We start from the raw sequence: 19,983 nt of genomic DNA on the forward strand, positions 1-19,983 counted from the left end.
CTGTATGACTAGCTGAATAAAAGAAACACTACAGATTTTGGGCTAGACTATAAAGTGGTTTTGAAAGGGCTGCACATGGTTTTTCATGGTTTTTCCAAGGAATTTGGGTTCACATAAGAAAGAAGTGAATTTCTTGCAAAGCAGACTTCTCAATTATTTTTATTGTCCACTGCCTCTTTCAATAGTCTCCATCCCTCAGCTCACTCAAACACAAGGCAAGGTGAAGGAAGCAGAGGTACATTTATAAACAACCTATTTCAAAGTTTCCAACCAACACAAGTTCTTAAACTTTTTTAAAAATCAGCATTTTTGTTTCATGTGCATGACATAGTGGCTTGCTTGTTCTCACTACCAGGGATTAAATCCCACTGAAATCAGGTGACGTATTTCCTACTCTGAACTAGGGAGATCTGTTTCCATGCTGAGCCAGAAAACTCAGTATGGGATCATGGACCATTTATCTCTCAGACAAGCTGACTAGATTATAAAATTAGGAATCCCCATATATATGCCTAGCGTCCTTCAGGTAAAGTGCTGGTATTTATGTATTATGCTGTCATTCAAATTGGTGTAACTTGGTGTCCTGCAACAGCAGAGGACTGGACTCAATGGCCCCTTCCAACTCTACTATTCTATGAAATTCACAGGGTTGTTCACATTTAAAACAAAATATGGAAAAACAGTTAAAATAACGGTAGTATACCAGTACAATCTTAAAAACTAGTAGAATCTCAAACAGCATAAAAACTATCAACAGACTTAAAAGTAAGATTAAAATGTTTGGGTAGATAAAAAAGGCATTCAGCAAAAAAGAATCAACAACATACACACTGGACTCACATACCTATCTAGGGAGGCCACTTCATAGCTAGGATGGAGAAGACTTTTACATAATAATCATAATAATCAATTTCATTTCTATACTGCCCTGTAGCTGAAGCTCTCTGGGCAGTTTACAATATCACCTCAATGCAGGCAGTTCACATATACTAAGATTTGCAAAGGGGTTGGTTATCATGCGATGTGTTATGGGTTAACGTATGTACATAGCATATGTGAACCAACAAAAACCAATCCAACAGCTGCTGCACTGTTTCTTCCCACCTTTTTAAGGCTAATTTAAGCACTGCCAATGTAGTTGGGTCTACCGCTATCCCAATGTTGTTCCTGTTTTGTTTGGCCCAACTGTGGCAGATGCTGTTGAAAGCAGCGATTTCCCCCACGATCCCCAGGTTGTCCATCCACTCCCTTTTGGCTTATAATTCATCCTCTGTACAGAATTTGTCTCTGTAACCATTATGGTCCATTTATTTTTTGTCCATCTACTACAGTTTGGATATACATATCTCCTCCTCATAGAGAAGGAGGCAAGTTTTATGCCTATGCTCTCCTTCCTTGCCCAGAGTTCAGTTCTGCCCCCATTTCTTCATATGGCATGATAAACTGGGACATCTGTAATTAACTATAATTTTTCCATTATGTCCAACCTAGAAAATCATGCTTGGTAAGATTGGAGCAATCTTAAACCATGGTTTGAATTTAGCATAAAATCCTGTCTTGTTCCTGGCCTGATATATTCATGTCACAGTTCAGAATGGGAAATTATGGTTAATTGAGGGATGCAGGTGGCGCAGTGATTTAAACTGCTGTGCTGCTGGGCTGGCTAATCGAAAGGTCTCCGGTTCGAATATGCACAATGGGGTGAGTTCCCGTTGCTCCGTCCCAGCTCCTGCCAACCTTGCAGTTCGAAAGCATGCAAATGCAAGTAGATAAAAAGGTACCACTTCGGTGGGAAGGTAAACAGTGTTCTGTGTACTTCAGTGTTTAGTCATGCTGGCCACATGACCACGGAGACTGTCTACGGACAAACACCGGCTACCTCAGCTAGCAAATGGAGTTGAGCACCACCCCCAAGAGTCAGACAGGACTGGACTTAATGTCAAGGGGAAACCTTTACCCTTATCCTGGGTTTGTTGTATACACAACAACAGAAAAGTGTGTATGGGCTTCTTTAGAAGACTGGTAACAATTGATCTGTGTACCGATTCTGTATTGTATTGTGCCTACAATTCATGATTACATACCAGAAGAAACTAATAATATAAATTATTAAGAGGAATTTTAGTCACAATAAAACAGGGACATTTCTTACACTAACCATGCAACCTGGTGGGCTGTGTCTCATGAGATGAAATATCCAGACTTTCATCTGGAATCCCATCCAGCAGAGTAGGAGGAATGATGGTGATTTTACTCACACCCTATTCCATTTATTTCAGTGTTCTAGGCAAGTTTCTCTGGGGGGAGGGGGCAAGGGGGAGGGCAGGATTGAGACTGAAGAGGTATCCTAGGCTTCTCCCTCCCCTGGCCTTCCGTGTACATGCTCTCTGTGGTTCACCAAGCTGGCTTTCAAGCAGCCAGTGCGGTCCTTTCCCAGCAGCTGTGAGGGGGCAGGGAGGGATCAGATACTGGAGCCTCCCTTCCAAGTCCATGCTAGAGAGGAGGAACAATGCAGGAAACTCATGTTAGTCCATCCCTCCCAGGGTGTGGGATATTGCCAGGTTTCCCCTTGATGGTTTCATCTAGCATGGCTGGGGGTGGGGTGCGGGGGGCTACTCCATTCCAGCTATGAGGGCCCCATCAGGATCTGAGCAGCAGCGTGCATAGCAGTTCACCTTTTCCCCCATGGCACAAACCCTGCTATTTGCTAAGGGAAGACAAGCTAAGCAGCTTGTCTTCCCTTAGAAACATGAAATGTGATCATGCATGCAGTGTAATGTAGTTAAATGCCACTTCCTGGTTTTGCTTGTTCAGTTGTTCTATGCAGTGAGCAACCCACAACTAAAGAAAGCAGTTAACCTGGAGCCTAACTACATATATCTCCCTCACTCACCCCCTGCTCTCAGAGTCTTGAGAACTCCAGATGTATGAGGATTATCCAGGGGTTTGTTTCCTTGAAATGAAGTTGCTGCAGACTGGTGTTTTATGATAGTTTATTTATGCACACATATAAGCTGAGCATAAGTGAAAGCACACAGCATTTGTACTTCAGCCTGAAGTTTCTAGTAAACATCCTAAAGATGCTTCCAAAGCTCCACTAACTTCTCTGGCTCCTCAGCATGACCTTGTCGGGTTTTCTCTCAACTGTCTCCACAAATATTACAGCTTCTTCATAAAAGTTGTCTCTTCTAAGAAGCAGGGAAGCTAAAGCTGCAATCCCAAGAGCTTTCCTTGGAGTACACCCCACTTACTGTTGAGAACTTGCACCTGTGAGAAGACATGAAAGAACTGTGCTGTCAGTCCAGCTGTATAAAATGTATTTAACAAAAAGAAAGGTATTTGGCCATTATTTTACCTGACAAAGCCAGACTTGTTAGACAGGTTTAACCACTTAGCAGCCCTTGCATAGTCCAAAGCCCAGGCTTACAACCACAGAATCATTGAGCTGTAAGGGATCTTGAGATCATCCAGCTCATCCTCCTCATCTCATTACTTGAAGCAGGGGTAGGGAATGTGGGGTGCTCTTAACTGCCTTGGGCATTGGTCACACTCATGGAGTTGATGAGAGCTGGAGTCCTACAACACCTAGAGAGCAACATGTTTCTCACCCCTGAGTTAAGAAGACTGGTTTAAAAGCAACTGCAAGGACTAATTGGATTGTGATTTTGGCACTGAGGAAGGAGCTTTTAACACTCTCCCCAGCCCTATTTCCCTGAGCAAAATTGTCCCCACTCCCCAAGCTCCTATTATCTGTATGGGACCAGGGGGAAAAGCAGGAAGGGGAGACAGGCACAATATAGGCTCCCTTCTCTACTTCCCATGCTCAGTAGCAACTTAGAGTGTACTCTTGCTAGATGTAAACACTCAGGAAAAATGTCTGAATTGCAACACAATGCAGGGCAATCTGACTGCTTTTTCCATCTTTAAAAAGAAATCCAGATATGTGATTACAGAACTCGTGCAGTAGCATGTGGCTTTGCTCCTAACCATTGCCTCAAATGAATGTGAGGCACAGCAGAACCAACAAACCCAAAGCAGTACACAATGAGTACCTCTCTTGGAATCAACCAAAAATTCACTGGAGTAGGATTGTAAGCAACAAAGGGATGGGGGAAGCAAAGAAACAAGATCTAAAGTAGGGACAGAACAACACCTTTTCTTTCCTTGGGCATTTACCCTTGGTTATTTATGTATGTATTAGGGGAACTTCTATGCTGCCCCATTCACCGAAGCCTCAGGGTGGCTCACAACCATAAATAGAATCCTATAAAACAATATAAATTAAGTCGCCTTGGCCAAAGAATAAAATAAATAAATATTAACAATTAAAATAACGTTTGAATAAAAAGATCTTCGCCTGGCACCGAAAAACAAATAATGAGGGCGCCAGGCAGACCTCTCTGGGGAGTGCATTCCATAGATTGGGCGCCACTGCAGAGAAAGCCCTCCTCCGAGTACCTACCCTCCTAATTTCCTTCACGGAGGGTTCCCGGAGAAGGGCCTCTCCCACTGATCTCAAGGGGCGGGCGGTAAGTACCATTTACAACCATTTTTGAAATGGTTTGTTGAGATGATTTTTATATATCATATAAAATGTTAATGAGTTTAAAGAGTTCTCATGAACTCAACAGCTTCCACACTTACACTGCAGTATTTGGTTATTTTACTGCCCTTGTTCCCACATTTCAGACACACACCCTGACCATCACCCTACGTGCTGGTGGCAGAGGTGGGATTACACCCGATTTCCATCACAGTTGCCCAAGTACTGTACTTCACTACTCCAGACGGTTATGGTTTGTTTGTTTCTTCTCCTTAATAACCTTGTTGCTAATGCAACTCGATTATTGCCGCACCTGCCTCAAACGCCTTAAAGTGCGGAGAAATTTTCTTGGCGTGCGGAAATTGCGCCGGTACAGTGGAGCGGAGGAGGAACTGAGAGGCGCGGAAAATACGCACGAATGTGGGAAACTCACTAGGCACAAGAACCTTTCCTTTCTCAAGGAGGTAAGCCTCCGCCTGGAGAGCTTCGTTAGTGCATTACAAATCACAGAGGTGCGATTAAGGTCGTCTCCCCCCAGGCGGGTTGAGTCCTCGGCTGCTCCTCCCCTAGGTTAAACACTCGCGGAGCGCGCAGCAGGGGGAAGGTGTGACCTTCGCGAGTTGCTGGCGCAGGGGAGGCGGGCGGGCGGGCGAGGCGAGGCAAACGACCTGTAGCACTTGCGCCGTCAGCCATATTGTGTTTACCGCCGGGGAGGGTCAGGCAGCGACGCCCAGGGGAGCAGAGAGCAGCTGCAGCGGAGGCGCAGCCGCCTTGCCCGGTCGAAGGAGAGGACGCAGCAACGAGGTAAGGGCTGCCGAACGACGCTCCGCTCGGCTCCCGCGGGGCCGCTCTCCGGGCTCGGCGGGAACCGAGTAGCCGCGCGGGGGACGCGGCTCCGGGAACAGGTGTGGTGGCGCGCGAGGCCACGCGCAGCGGTTCCGTGGCGGGGACGCTGCTAGCAGGTCGTTCTGCAGGCAGGATTTACCCTCTCCTGCAGGAGCCCTTTTTGATTTAGGAAAGGCTTTTTTCTCATTGTAAAGTTTAACTTGAGCTGCAGTGCTGGACCCATTTAGCTTGGAGTCAGATTCGTGAAATTCAATGGGGCTCGCTTCTGCATAGACAACTCTGGGATTGTGTTCTTTAGGCGTGTCCTTCTAATCGTCTGCCTCCTTTAGCTTTCCCGCTTTGAACAGCCAAACTCTTCGCTTTTTTCTCAGAAACCCCACCGACTTGCTTGAGCCTCTCGGCCAAGTAAGCGCGCGAGGGATGGCAGCCTGAGCTCTGGTTTGTTTTACTCGCAAGGCTCAGCGGAACTTCTCAATTAAACGTGGTTAGCTTTGTCGTCTGAAAGTTTCCCTTATGAAATGCTCATCTGAGATAACGTACAAAGCAAGCCTCCTGCGGGTTTGCTTGGAAGTAAGTCCCAGTGAGTTCGGTGGAGCTTATTTCCAGATAAGTGTACTTTGGATTGCAGCGTTAAAGTGGATTAGGTGTGCCTTCAGCCGTTCTGTTTTCACCGGAGTGGTAGAAAAGGTGACTTTTTTCCTCACGCGCTTCCGACATATCTGTGCAGGAAGGGAGTAACGTAAGAAGACGGGACTCCATGGTATCAACTTTAATGGACTGAATAAAACAGTACAAAAGCTTCCCGGACCCTGGAAAGTGTTTTACCCTTCCAACATTTTGTTTGAGCGGTGAGGTGGAAAGATTATGTTTTATCAGACCTATATTTTGACCTATCTGGAAACTCCTCTTAGCCTCCGTAGCTTGTAGGCAAAGCGAGGTAATAACTGCTTTCCTTCGGAGTGAAATATTGTCCCTATGTTGTGCTTAAGTCCTTCATAAAATTGTCAATGGCAAGCTGGTTACTCCAGATCGAACACCTAATTTCTTCCAAAGAGGCTGCACTTAGTAAAGCTAATGCTCCTCCACAGTGCCTGAATGGGAGACTGGGTAGAAGTTTTCCTACAAGCCAAGTGAAGGGCTTTCGTTGATTTTGTGTTGCTTAGATACTTGCTTTAGGTACACCCACCACCACCACCCTTGTGCTCTGCGCAAACGCTGTTCCATGAAAAAACCTGCAAATTATACTTGCTCCTTTGGGTGTGGCTGGACAAATGACCTTCTCTACTTGCAATTGAGCTCTTTTTCATTGGAGGCGATCACTGATTTTTTTTTTTTTCTTAAGCCCTGGCATTATTAAGTGATTATTGGCTGAGTGAATCATCCCGACTTGAAACTCCTCCACCATACATTGTGCCTTACTTTAACTTCTATATAATAATTATTTGCATTCTTTTGTTCAGGTCTCTTAGAAGAAATAACATCCTTAGGCTGCTGCATGAGTATTTGCTTCTGGACCAGCAGGAACATTTCCAAGAATAAAAAATGCCGAAACCAGTAAGTTCTTTTCCACCTGGGTAAAATCTTATACATGTGTAGACTGAAAAAGGTTTTACAATCCTAACATGATGCAGATGAGCACCTGGTTGGGGAGGACTACTCTAGGAGAAACACAAATCAAATAAATGTATATTTTAAAAATATTTCTTAACACTGCATCTTATTCTTTATGCATGCCCAAATTCAAACAAAATATTTGGGTTTCTTTGCCTAAGAGTAGGGTAAATTAGTCTTAATTGCTATTGCAATGAAATTATTATAGTAAACTAATACTGCAATGCTGTGCAGATCTCCTCAAAAGTAAGCCCCTTGAGTTCAGTGGGACTTACTCCCAGGTAAATACATAGAGGATTGAAACCTAAAATTTTTATAACCAAAGAGGTATATACTTGATTACTTGATTGAAGCTGCATTCCTTCACCCTCCCTTTCCTGAAAGTAAATCCATTAATTGTATGAAACTTAACTTGTGAATAGACATATAAGGTGGCTCTATTAAAAATAAAGTTGTAACCAATCTAGTTTTCTTACGTCATAGTAGGTTCTCACTGAAGAAGCTACATTTAAATGTTAAAATAGCCCTTTCTGGTGTTTCTGTAAGTCTGTCATATTCTGTGTTGTTTAGATTCTTCTTACTCTAAACCTTAGGAGAAGCATTTCAGCTTTTTATATTTCCAGGAAAATGCACAAAAACTGGGGAACCATCAGAGATGCGTGGGGGATCAGAGGAAGTGTGGCCATCAGGGGAGCTGTGGAGGCCCAGATTTGGTCCTTCCCCCCACAGTGATAAAGCTTGATTCTGTGCATTTTTATTCAGAATCAGTGTTCACAGAAATTATTTAGTACTTTCACTTGATCATTATGACTACGTCCTACCAATGAAACTGGAAGCAACTAGTATTCGTGGTTTTATTTTATTTATTTAAATGTTCATGGGAAGAGCCCTGCTAGGGCATCCTTCACAAAGAAACCATTCAAACAACAGATTTCAATGCACATAGATGGGATTTAGTGTCTTGCCTTACTTAAGGGTTTTGGCTGGAGTGGTTGCTGTGGTCCCCTTCTGACCTTGGACTGCGCATTCAGTCTGAGTGGCTGTTTCTCTAAATTACTTTTCACAGGTCACATGCAGACAAAGAATTTGCTTCTTCTGCAGAACTGGTATCTAAGAAGCAGTTTAATAATGAACTTGGATTTCAGAGGAATGGCAGAGTTCATTAGCTTGACAATCTTCCAGAAAGATTCTGATGTTACAGCAAGCTTAGTAAATGGATATCAAGTGAATAGGTTATATGTGACTGTACACAGAGGTTAACTGTACACATGGAATATTCTCCAGTTTAGTTATAATTTCCATGAATCATACATGTGCCTTGCCATGGCTGGATCTGCTTTATGGAGCACAGTGTCCAGGATCCACAATTACTATCCCTCTAAGCAGCTGGCTTGTAGGATGGAGCCTTGAAAATTGCTATGCTCTGTCCACCTCAAGGTTTTGCAATGGATGAAACTCTTGCACTCAGTGCCAAGTCTGTGAAACTTTTGTTCCTCTCTTCTCCCCAGACCTAGGCTGCTTCCAGATGAGGCTCTGATTGTACAGTCTGTATTGCTTTATTTACAGAATTTTACAGGGAGCTAGATGGTATTTTCTTCTATTTGTAATTCTATATTTCCTTAGAACTTCTTTTTTCTTACCAGAAAAAAATCCATTAACAGTGCAACCCTACACATATCTACTCAGTAGTAAGTCCCACTGAATTAAAGGAGCTTTCCCCATGGCTGCTGGGTATAGGATTGCAATCTAAGGAAGACTAGATGGAATCATTGTGCATTGTCTTTTGACTGGTAGTGAACTCCCCCCATCAGGAACCAGTTCTTATCATTCTATTTTCAAAGCTATAAGAAAAAGGTGTGCCTCAAATTCCACCTACTTTTTTGTAGCATCCCTCATGCGAGTAGTGGTGAAAAGCTAGAAGCTAGTGGTGTTCAGCTGTTCAAAAGCTTTTCTCTGGCCAAGAGATTGAAGTCAGTCCTATGACTGCTTAGATGGGAGCAGATCTCATTTGACTTGTTAGGACCTATTTGTATGTGTTTAAAAAGCATAGGACTGTTCTGCATGTTTATCAAAGCTTTGGTATGGCAAAGACCTGTTAGTCCAGGAATATCAGCTTTTAGAATAACACCTTTTTTGTTCCAAGATAATAAAATCTGTTCCCCTCTCAAGGAGCTAGATCCTGCTCCAATGCCTTTGAAGTCCAAGAGTCTAATGAGAAGTTTAGCGATTTTGGAGGTATTTTGCCAACATAAGCTGTACTTCTTTTGAGAACACTTGCTCTTACATAGCTCTAGAAAGAACTGTCTCTTTGACATGATCCTTTTTTGATCAAGAGCCAACTATTCATAAATGATGCATAACCTTCAGACCATTCTGAGGTCTTAGATATAATGGTGGTAGGTGTTCTGGACTATTTCCTACCACTCTGGACTTTTTTCTTGGGTGCAGCATAGCTGCACAGGTGTGGCAGGTGTGGGTTGTAATAGTTAAAACTGTGACTTGAGAAAAGGGAAGATAAATATGTTTGCCAGTTGCTGATTGCGGTTTCCACCCTTGGAAACTGAGAAGTTTACTTAATTACGTGTATATATGACGGATATACCTCTGCTCAGAGGTATCTCATGGTATTTGTTCTTTTTCAGTTTTATTCAAAAATGGGCCATGGATTAAATTTGTCAACCTCTGAAACTTCAGGTCATTGCTTTTTTACCACTTCCATAGAACTAACAGCACTTAGAAGTAGAAGGTGCAGTATAGCCTTCCCCTTTCTTGTCCTTTAAACAATCCACTGAGAGACTTCACAGTTCCCAATTTGCAGACAGTCTGTCTCTAAGTTGGCAGTGGCTGACCAGAAAGGGAGTTAGCTGAGTGGAGAACTCAATGCAACCATTGGCTGAGGTTATACATAATTTTAAACTAGGCTGTGTGGTAACTGTGAGGTATGGTATCTCACTTTCTTTCCCATGTTCACACATGCATATGGAATCTTCTCATAAGTAGCTTCCACATGCCTCCATCTTCCCGCGAAATGGCAACACATACCCCATCAGCCCGCGCAGATGGGAATCAATCCCAGCATGCCCCTCTCCTGCCTACTGTGCTTGCCTCTCCCCTGAGCACATTCTCAGCCAGCTGCTGCTTTATTTTGGAGTAGGTGGGTTGGAGTAGACCTGTTGCTCGGCAGGAGCAACAGAGCAGCACTCCTGCTGCTGCCACACTCCATGGCCATGCGTAAGCCCACACATCCCTTCCCCATCCCTCTCTGTACATGCCTCCCCCTGCCCCCATATGCAGGATTTGGAAATGCTGCCCCGCAGACTGGAACATGGAGGTCAGCGGTGTGGGCGCCAGGAAGGATCAGCATTCCTTGCTGGCCAGACTTTCCTGATAATCCCCATCTGGGCATTTGACAGGGAAACTGCCATGAGCCTGGGGTGGGGGGGGGGGGGGGGGGGTTGGAAGGCTTGTGGGGAGTCCCCTGGATTGTCAGGGATAGAGTGAGAACAAGGCATAAGGTGGGAGGCAAGGTATAGGCCTTCAGCCCTCATCCTGGTGGTGGTGCCCCACATGATGCCTGCAGGGCAGCTTCCTCTGAAGGATACTGGGTCATCCCTGTGTAGCAGTGTGCCTGCCAGGTGCTGCTCCACCAGAGGTCAGAGACCAGGCAGACCCTCGATACACTTAACTCAGAAAAAAGGGCGAGTAACAGAGAACATGGTGGATATATAAAATAATACAAAATGCATATAAAGTGGGCAAGCAGAAGCGTTTTTTCTCCTGCTTTTAAATGCTGAAACCTGGGGTTGTCCAATGAATTGTAGAGATTCATACCATAGAATGCACTTTCACAGTATTGCGGGTATGGTCATCATTTAGAATGCTTTAAAAGTGGCAAATTAAAGAAAAGTAAGTCTGTCAGTGGCTGTTATTTGTGATGGCTATGGACTACCCCCAGGACTGGAAGCAGCAAAGCTGCTGTGAAAGAACAGTGAAAGAGGTCTGTTGCTCTTGTGTTTAGAGACTCAGAGGGGATATGTTGGCGACATACAGGTATGTGAAGGGATGTCACATGGAGATGGGTAGAGACCTGTTCTCCCCTGCAGAGGAAGACAGGACGCTCTCCAACGGAGCAAAGCTCAGGGAACGCAGGTTCAATTTAGATGCCAGGAAGCACTTCCTGACAGTCAGGACCCCGAGGGGTGTGGAATGGGCTTCCATGAGAGGTCACTGAGGCCCCATCGGTGCGGGTGTTCAAGGATAGGCTGGACGTCCACATGGTGGGCATGTCTTGAGCAGAGCCAGCTGGTGCTGGAGGTCAGACTACATGGCCCGGGAGACCCCTTCTGGCTCACTCTGTTTTCTATGTTTAAGGCTTTCCATGAACATCTTGCTGGCCACATGGAAATGAGATGCTGGTTTAGCTATGCCTTTGGTCTGATCCATGTTAATTGCCATGAAACAATAAGCGGTCTGTGACCATCCAGCAAGTCCACAGGGAAGCAGCATTTTGAAATAATACATTCTCCCCTGTAAAGGATTCTTGCTGTTAGTGCCATTTCTGAAATGTGAAATACAGACAGTTTTTTCTAAGCTTGCCTTGAACACAGTATATTCTCCATTAATACTGGCCTTTTTCAAAACTGGTTATTGTTACACCTTTGCTGTCTTCTGCTTTTCCTCTCTCCATTAGTATTTCCACTTTGCTTCCCCCCCCCCCCCCCCTCCACAGGAGCTTAGTGCATTCATAACAGAAGTCTTTCCTTCTTCATAACTAGAGTCTTTCTTCACTTTTCAATCAAGCTGCATAGGGTGGTGAGATGAATTTGGCAATCAGACTATGACACGATCCCATCCCACTCATCACATCCCCTGATCTCTGGTTAGTTGCATAGAAATATTCTGTTGTTTGAGGAAATGTTCATTCCCTCTTACTGAGAAAAGCTGCTTAGAACTGTGTTCTTAATTGAGCCTGAACTGGGTCCATCAGCTGACATGTGGAGCAACATCTAGCCAAGGTGAACTAGTTTTCCTTGGCCTACAGTTAATAAAAGACAGAGGGCCAAAATGCTGACACTACTTGTGGGGTAAATGGGAAAGGGTAGCCACCAGTTCCAGTGATTTGTAAGCTGTGTGGTACTGCTACAGACTTGTAATCATGACTCGAACAGCTTGTAAGACAGTGTGCTCATCATTCTACATAATTGCCAATTAAGTAGTTCTTTGGCTGATACTTTAATAAGGAAAGGGGGAAGAAGAGTCATATAGGGATTACCTGGTTTAAGCATATTGCTCAAACATATTGCTTATCTACCAGTTTCAAAAGAAGGGAGATTCCAAAGCTAATCTCCCATCTCTTTTTCCATCCCTATTTACCGTGACTCCTAGTTCCACTAAAGAAAGGTGTATATTTGCTTATGGTATGTAAGCTAACTAACCCTTATGGTATGTAGAATAATCTTATAGTTGCAGCATTGACACTACCATAAATCCAGTCCCATCAGGTTGTACCAGACGTTCCTTCCCTTCTATAACAGCCAGAGGGGGGATGAACATTTCTCAAGAGAAAGAACCTTTGAGCCTAAACCAGGAGGCTACAAACTGTATTCACTTCAGAGAGCAAAGAGAAGCTGAGAGACAGAGACTTGCCTAAAAGCTTCCTAAACAGCTCAGGAAGGAAGCACCATTGAACATAATGGATGCTTACTTCTGAGTAAACATGTACTGTATAGACTGCACTTGTGGAGCTAGTGCTGTGCAGTGATAAGAACTTTTCTATGTCAGCTATATGTCTCTGAGATTGTAAGGTTCTTAAGGTTGTCTTATTGTAAACATTTTTTTCAATTCCTCTTTAAAGTTTTCATTAATGATGGGAAACAGACTCTTTCTGAATGCCTTTGGATATTATCTATTAAAAAGGAGTCTGATAGAAGCATAAAACTGAAGATTCACTTGTTCAAAGATAAAGTAAATCACAGCATCACAACACGAATTTCCTGTTTCTTCAAACATTGCACCTTATAGCTTGACAGACCAGTGTAATAGATGAAGATGGGAATTTCTCATGTTTTATCATTTCTATTTACAAAAAAATAAGTACCAAAAGTACCAGTAAGCATTCATGCAAATACCACATTAACTGAACCATCTCCCCTCCTCTGGCCCTGTCCCTCCAAAAAAGCCTCCTGCTACACTCAGGATATAGAAACAGTGGCTAAAACCTTATACAGTAATACCTCGGGTTCACAAACGCTTCTGTTTGCAAACAATTCAGTTTGCAAACAAAGTTCAGCAAAATTTTGCTTCCATTCACGAACATGATCACGGCCATCTTCCCTGCACCGTGACCACGTGTCAGAGCATGTTCGAGTGGGGAAGATGGCCGCGATCGTGTTTGCACAAACACGGCCATCTTCTCTGCTCTGACACGTGGTTGCGGCTTCCTCTAGTTGAGATCGCACTTGCAGACTCTCCCTCCAAACAATTACCTCCTCCCCACCCACCTTCCTGTCATCCACGCCAGAAGTCACCTCAAGCAAGGTTAGTGTTCTCTCTCTTCATACTTTGTACTGTACTTTGTTTCATATTTTTGTGGTTAAAATAATTACATATGGTTCAGAACGGAGTAGCCTTATTTTCATTGAACCTTATGGGGAAATTTGACTCTGTTCATGACAAATTTGGTACGCAACTAGAATCGTGGAACAAATTAAGTTTGTGAACTGAGGTACCACTGTATATGTGACCCACATACATAAGAGCTTGAAAGAACTGGGGCTCTTACACTGTAATAGCTGATTCGCTTTGAGTGCTGACTGACAGCAGGTACCTACTGGTCTTTGTCTTGTGCTCAGCATGGAGTGTTTATTGTCCTCTCCTCTTCCTCTCCACCCAGTAATAAAATCAATATGCTTTTTTTGTATTTAGAGCAGGTCCCAAACAATGCTTGAGCATCTGTTCTTGTAACATCACCATCTCGTTTATTAATGAAGTACCTATTTGCATACAGCTGTTGCAACAAAGCCTACTTAAAGAGGAGTTTGGTACAATTGCCTGCTTTTCTCTGCATTTGTTTGCACTCTTATACAAAGAGTCTGTTCTCCTGCATTCTCTGTGACACAGTGTCACTTGAATCATTTGTCACCTCAAATTGGACAAGTCTGTGAAGAGACACACATGTACACTATTTCTAGCAAATTGTTTTTATTGCATATATTCTTTAGAGCATTCTGCTGGCTCTCAGCTTCAACAGGATTTTATTCCATCTTGGAAGAGTAGTAGAAGAAGCCTTACAGGTTTTGTGGAATTTAAAAAAAAAAAGTATATCTAAAAGACATAATGACTAGAATACAAGATCTTGAATGTTCTTGAATTGAAAGGGATATTTAGGAAAACTTGTTGCATCTCCATATCCTTGATAGCACCAGATATTACATCTACCAATAATATAGCATCAAAGCTTTTACCGTCTTTTGACAAGAATCACCAAGCAGAATGAGTGTCCCTATTCCCAGGTGAAAAGTAGTGAAGGAAGCTGTAGTTTTTTTAATCATTTAAAATGAAGCTGTACTTTTTTTAATCAATGCCACATTTTTTAAAAAATTTCCAACAAGATTGTATGGTATAAAGTTAATCTAAAAATGTCCAAGAACATAATAGTTACAAAGATAGAAAAGATAAGTCACCATGCGCTGTTCTGTGCTATGGAAAGAAGCTGTTTATTTAAACATATTTATATGAATTCCAATAAGGTATGTAGATTGTGCAAAAGTGGATCATTAATTGAGAATAATCATTCAAAAATAGGTAGAAAAGGGGTTGGCAAATTCATTTATTTGAAATACATTTTATAGATTTGCCAGGATATTAATTCCTAGAATGAAGTTTTAACATAAAATTCTTTTTCTTAGGAATACTCCTCTTCAGTTTAATCCTTCTGCCCTAGATATCTGTATCTGTATTAAATTATTTAATCTTAAATGGACAAACAAGGTGCCTAGCATTGCAGCTATGGTTCTTTATCTGATACTTTCTTAATTTAAAAAAAATAATTAAGTGCAGGACTAGTTTCTTCTTCTTCCTATAGCTGTGCCCATATGGTTATATCTCTACATAATAAGCAAAGGCATCATGGAATACATTGGCTGTACACACAATTCCTTTGCATCTCCCTTTGGGAAAATTGAAAAATCAGAAAAAATTAATGTTAGCATTGGGTAGCCACTAGTGATGCCCAGTGGTATTCTTGGAAATCACAGTGTTGCTGGAAGCTGGCACTGCAGCTTGTAACATGTCAGCCCCCCAGTTAAAAAAGAAAGTTAAAATTTAACACTCAGAAAGATCAGGCAGCCAGGTGGACACCAACACAGGTGTCCATGTGCACTACATTGGAAACCATAGAACTGTAATTTCTTTTCTTAGCTGAACTGGGAAACTATGGTTAATGGTTTTGGAACAAACCAGAATATTAAGCCATGGTTTGAAATCAAGTTTTATATTGAGATTTTCCAAAGCTGTTAACCTGATTTGGATCAAATGGGAAACTAATAATTGAAGAGCTCCTAGTTTGTTCACTCCCACAGTGAGGGGGGTATATGTGCACCTGCCAGATTCATTCATATTGCAACTTATTAAAGTAAGATTCAGGTATCCAAACTATCTTATGTTTAATGCTAATTTTGGCAGTGTCTGGAAGGAGTCCTAATTTCATGACACTGGGGGGAACAGGGAGTATAATATGCGTGGTTAAAGATGTAAGGAGCTGTGTCTTGGTCATGATGCTAGATTCTAGTATTGGGGGATGGTGAAGCAACTGCACGTGTTCAAGACAGTGTTTAAGTTGTCCGCCTTACATAAAACCCTAGATTGTCTTAGGTTGCCTCAGTTTAGCAGCTTTTAAAGTTGAATGTTAAAAGTCAGCCATAATTGAAAATCAGGACATTTTAACTAAAGGCTTTTAGAATATTATTTCAAACAATATGCTCTAAAGAGCATGAAACATGAACATTCTATTGCACAAAATGTACACTACACTTCAGTCTTTCTGGCTTTCTATCAAGCTCCTCCAAAAATCAAAATAAATATGTATCTGAAATTAGAGGGTGGTGTTTTCCCTTCTTAATGCCAGTTGAGATATCTTTAAGTTACTGAGGTTTATGAGAAAATCTGAATGCTTAAACAGCTTTGGTTGCCTTGAGCGAAATAATATACAGGCTATTGAAGCCATGAAAATGCGGTAAAGATCAAAAGAAAAAAATGTCTTTTGTGACTTTGGACATGTATATCATGTCTTTCACTGAAGATAGAACATGCTACTTAAGTAGCAGCTTTGAACACTTAAACAGTTAAAAAGATTAAAAGACACTCAAGTCACAACTGTATATTTTAATAAATAAAATGCATGTTTTCTTTTCTCAGTAAAGGTAACTATTATGGGATTGAAGGATTGGGAGGTAAACTGTGCAGGAATGGGTTACAATAGAAATGCACTCTGTGGACATGGAAATAAAGAGAACATTCCTGTTAACTATACAAACAAGTATAGCATGCAGAGGTTGCCACATAACCCAGACCTTCAGTAGTCTTTTATTTTCACTGTTTAGATATTTTTCCATAGCTAAACAGATTCCAGAGCGGTGAACAATAAAAAGTAAAGTATATTTAAGCCAGGATGTCAGTAAAACTTTGGCTTGTCAAACAGGGGAGACTTGCTGAAATCTAGATGAGTTTTCAGGTCCTGAAAACTACAGGTATTTGAACCTTCCTGATATTCAGAGGGAGAACGTTCCATAGAAATGGAGTTGCTCCACTGAAGTCTCTTCTCATGGTGAATTCCAGTTGGGTCTTAGATCCATATGGAACCACCAAGAGCATGCTCCCCAGTGACCTCAGCGACTGGGCATTTTGGTAAGGGACTAATATCTTGATTTTCTTCACCCAAATAATCATCTCTCTTCCCCACATTCTAGGCTTAAGAGTTAGCCAAGACTGGAATGGGGAGTCATTACACTGTTGCATCATTGCAAAAACAGAGTAGGTCATTCTACATTGTTCATATAGTATGCTATGGGGTTGTTCTTAGTGTCTGTGAAAAGCCTTTTTTTACTGGCCATGAGTGCCCCAGTGACTGCCTGTTTGTTCATCTTAAAATATTACTGTTTGGGCTGCTAGAATGATGTCCTCTTCAGAGAAATTACTTCTGCCGCAGATATTTGCCAGAGCATTAGAACATTGAGTGTATGGACATATAGTTGCGATTCTTTAGTTAACTGCAATGGATTAGGTCCAAGAATTGCCAGATACATGTCTTGTCTCTTAATAGAGCACTTCACTGTTGCTTATATAATGAATACACAGTTACATCACATATTATTTTCTTTTCTCTTGAACTGAATGGTGCTGACTCTGGCTAGAACCTGGAAATGTGATGTCCTGTTTTTGTTTTTTAAATGACTTTCAGCATATAAGCAGATCTGGTGGCCTTAGCTTCCAGGAAAAGTACTTAAAGTGGTTTCCTGGCTTACTGGTCCAGCTTTCACTTCACTTCTACATATCAAAGGCAGTATTGTTGCTTCATTTACAAGGGTTATAGAGGAAAGTATCACTGAGTTTCATTTATTACTCCTTCTATCCACATGCAAGGGATGCAGGTGGTGCAGTGGTTTAAACTGCTGTGCTGCTGGGCTGGTTGATCGAAAGGTCACCGGTTCGAATCTGCACAACGGGGTGAGTTCCTGTTGCTCCATCCCAGCTCCTGCCAACCTTGCAGTTCAAAAGCATATACATGCAAGTAGATAAATAGGTACCACTTTGGTGGGAAGGTAACACCGTTCCATGCACTTTGGTGTTTAGTCATGCCGGCCACGTGACCACAGAGACTGTCTGCGGACAAATGCTGGCTCCCTCGGCTAGGAAACAGAGATGAGCACTGCCCCCTAGAGTCAGACATGACTGGACTTAATGTCAAGGGGAAACCTTTACCTTATCCACATGTAGCCTTGTTTTTTGGACCATTCTAAAGGGCCTTCATGAATAGGCCGTATTAGGCATAGTAACTTCAGTTTTGCAGTTCCATGGGTGCTATGAACAGTTATTTTCATAGTCCTGATACTTTTGTACTCTGTTAAGTTGGCAGCCTGTAGGGTATGCATCAACCACAAGCTTCTGCTTCAGTAAATTAAGAAGCCATCTACTTTGACTTGAGAATCAAACCCAACTTTAGGACTCCGGGGCTTCATGCCTTCCACTGACTATCACAGGAATATTTATTTATTTATTTAAGCTATTTGTTAAAAGTGGGAGAAAAAATTGAAGGCATAGTAGCCCCTCAGGAGGAAATTATACCTGCCAAATTTCAGAAAATAGGTGCAGCATTATTTGTGCTGTACAACTTGATATTCTGAGATGCTTAAAGAGAATTTCCAATAACCTGTCTATTTCTTAGCAGAATTGGATAAATTTTGTGGGTACACTTTTGCTCAGGAAGGGAGTAAAACTGCCAAGTTTTTGGTTGTTTTTTTTTTTTAATATAGGTTCAGGTCATTTTGTACAGGAGCAGCGTCTACATTTTTAGGGTATCCAAACCAGGATGCACTTATTCTCCTATGTTCTTTGTGAGCCATTCTGAAAATGAAAGAAATAGTAGAGATGGCCCTAAGCAAGAAAACCACAGAAGTGTAGAAAGTCATGTGTGAAAGGAGTCTTTAACTGGATTCATTTCCTCTCATTTTTGGGGGGCTGTCTGTATGAAAATGTCCTCAAAGATGTCTCCAGGGAAGAAAGCAATAAAGTTTCTGGAGGTACGGAGGTTAGGGAGTTAAACAGAATGTATGCAGAGTGTAAACAAACTCTCAAGGCATTTTCATAGTGAATGCTGGGAGACGGACTGTCCCATGGTTGCAGAGCCTCTAGCAAAATGTATCTTATGATTAGAGGATGGAACTGTCAGTCATTCAGTTGAAAGTATCCAAGCATGATCTCTTGGTATTTTTTTTCTTCTTAATGAAGTGGAAGATTCTGCCCCCAGCTCTTTTGATAGTCAACAATACTTCTAATTTCAGGTGAGTCTGCAGTGACTCTTGGTTCACCATAAATGAGGTAGTGGCAGCTAACCTTATTGTTCCCCCTTCTTTCACAAGGGTAGGACTGAGGATTACTTCTGCTGCTCTCGCCCCCACCCAAATACATACTTTGGTCATACTTTAGATGTGTGCTACCAGGCAGCACAATCTCTGTTACAGTGGAGAGGTGTTACCACTCTTTTTGGGAGGTGTGTGGGCTTTTGAGTTATTCCATGTTGCTTGACTCCTCTTTACATAGATGCAAGCTGTCATCCTATGGCACTGTAAGTACAGGTGTTGGGTAGCTGAAGAATTGGTACAGCTCCTGTCTCTTCTCCCACCCCCACCCCCACCGACAGTCACCTTAGCATTAACTTTAACTTTCTCTGGGAAGATGGCCCACATAAAGTTCCTGCCCTTCTTGTATCTGGTGAGTGGCAGCCTTTGGAAATTGAACTTGCTACTTCAGAATAAAAGGCATGAGGTTAACACTGGCAAAAGATCTGAATAAACTAAAACACAACACAGCATTCATAACAAAGTCATATGAAGATCATTGAATAGTTGACATAATGTAAACTTGGGAAATGCTTTTCCTCTGGATCTTTTGCTTACTGTCACATAGGGAAGATGTTTATAGAAGAGCAGACCCTTGGGGAGCGTTCACACAGGACCCATAACTCCAATCTGTTTGATGAATTCATTAGCCTAATGCTGAATTGCAGACCATGCTAAGAGCTGATTACTCATGTTGAACACTTGAAGTGCCTCAGTGGACAGATATTTTTATTACCTGATGGTAGTATTTGCTGTGTAGTGTTTTTTTAATGTGTGATAATTGTTTTCACACATTCAGGTTATTACAATGTTGCAGAAATACTAGTGACTGTGCACAGCTGAGGTAACTTTGATTCAAAACCAGGGTTT

The 19,983-nt window shown here is 42.2% G+C and overlaps 1 protein-coding gene across 1 annotated transcript in view; it reads left to right on the forward strand.

The window, feature by feature from the left end:
* Positions 1-5,261: 5,261 nt before the first annotated feature.
* Positions 5,262-19,983, forward strand: part of EZR (ezrin) — a 41,192-nt gene continuing 26,470 nt past the window's right edge. Inside the window, exons 1-2 of the mRNA XM_044421898.1 lie at positions 5,262-5,347; positions 6,850-6,943. Of these exons, the coding sequence (XP_044277833.1) occupies positions 6,932-6,943 (12 nt within the window). The 5' untranslated portion in view covers positions 5,262-5,347; positions 6,850-6,931. The remainder of the gene's footprint in view (positions 5,348-6,849; positions 6,944-19,983) is intronic.

The sequence above is a fragment of the Varanus komodoensis genome, unplaced genomic scaffold, assembly GCF_004798865.1.
Source record: "Varanus komodoensis strain SLA01 unplaced genomic scaffold, ASM479886v1 scaffold1, whole genome shotgun sequence".
In the NCBI taxonomy this organism is placed as follows: domain Eukaryota; kingdom Metazoa; phylum Chordata; class Lepidosauria; order Squamata; family Varanidae; genus Varanus; species Varanus komodoensis.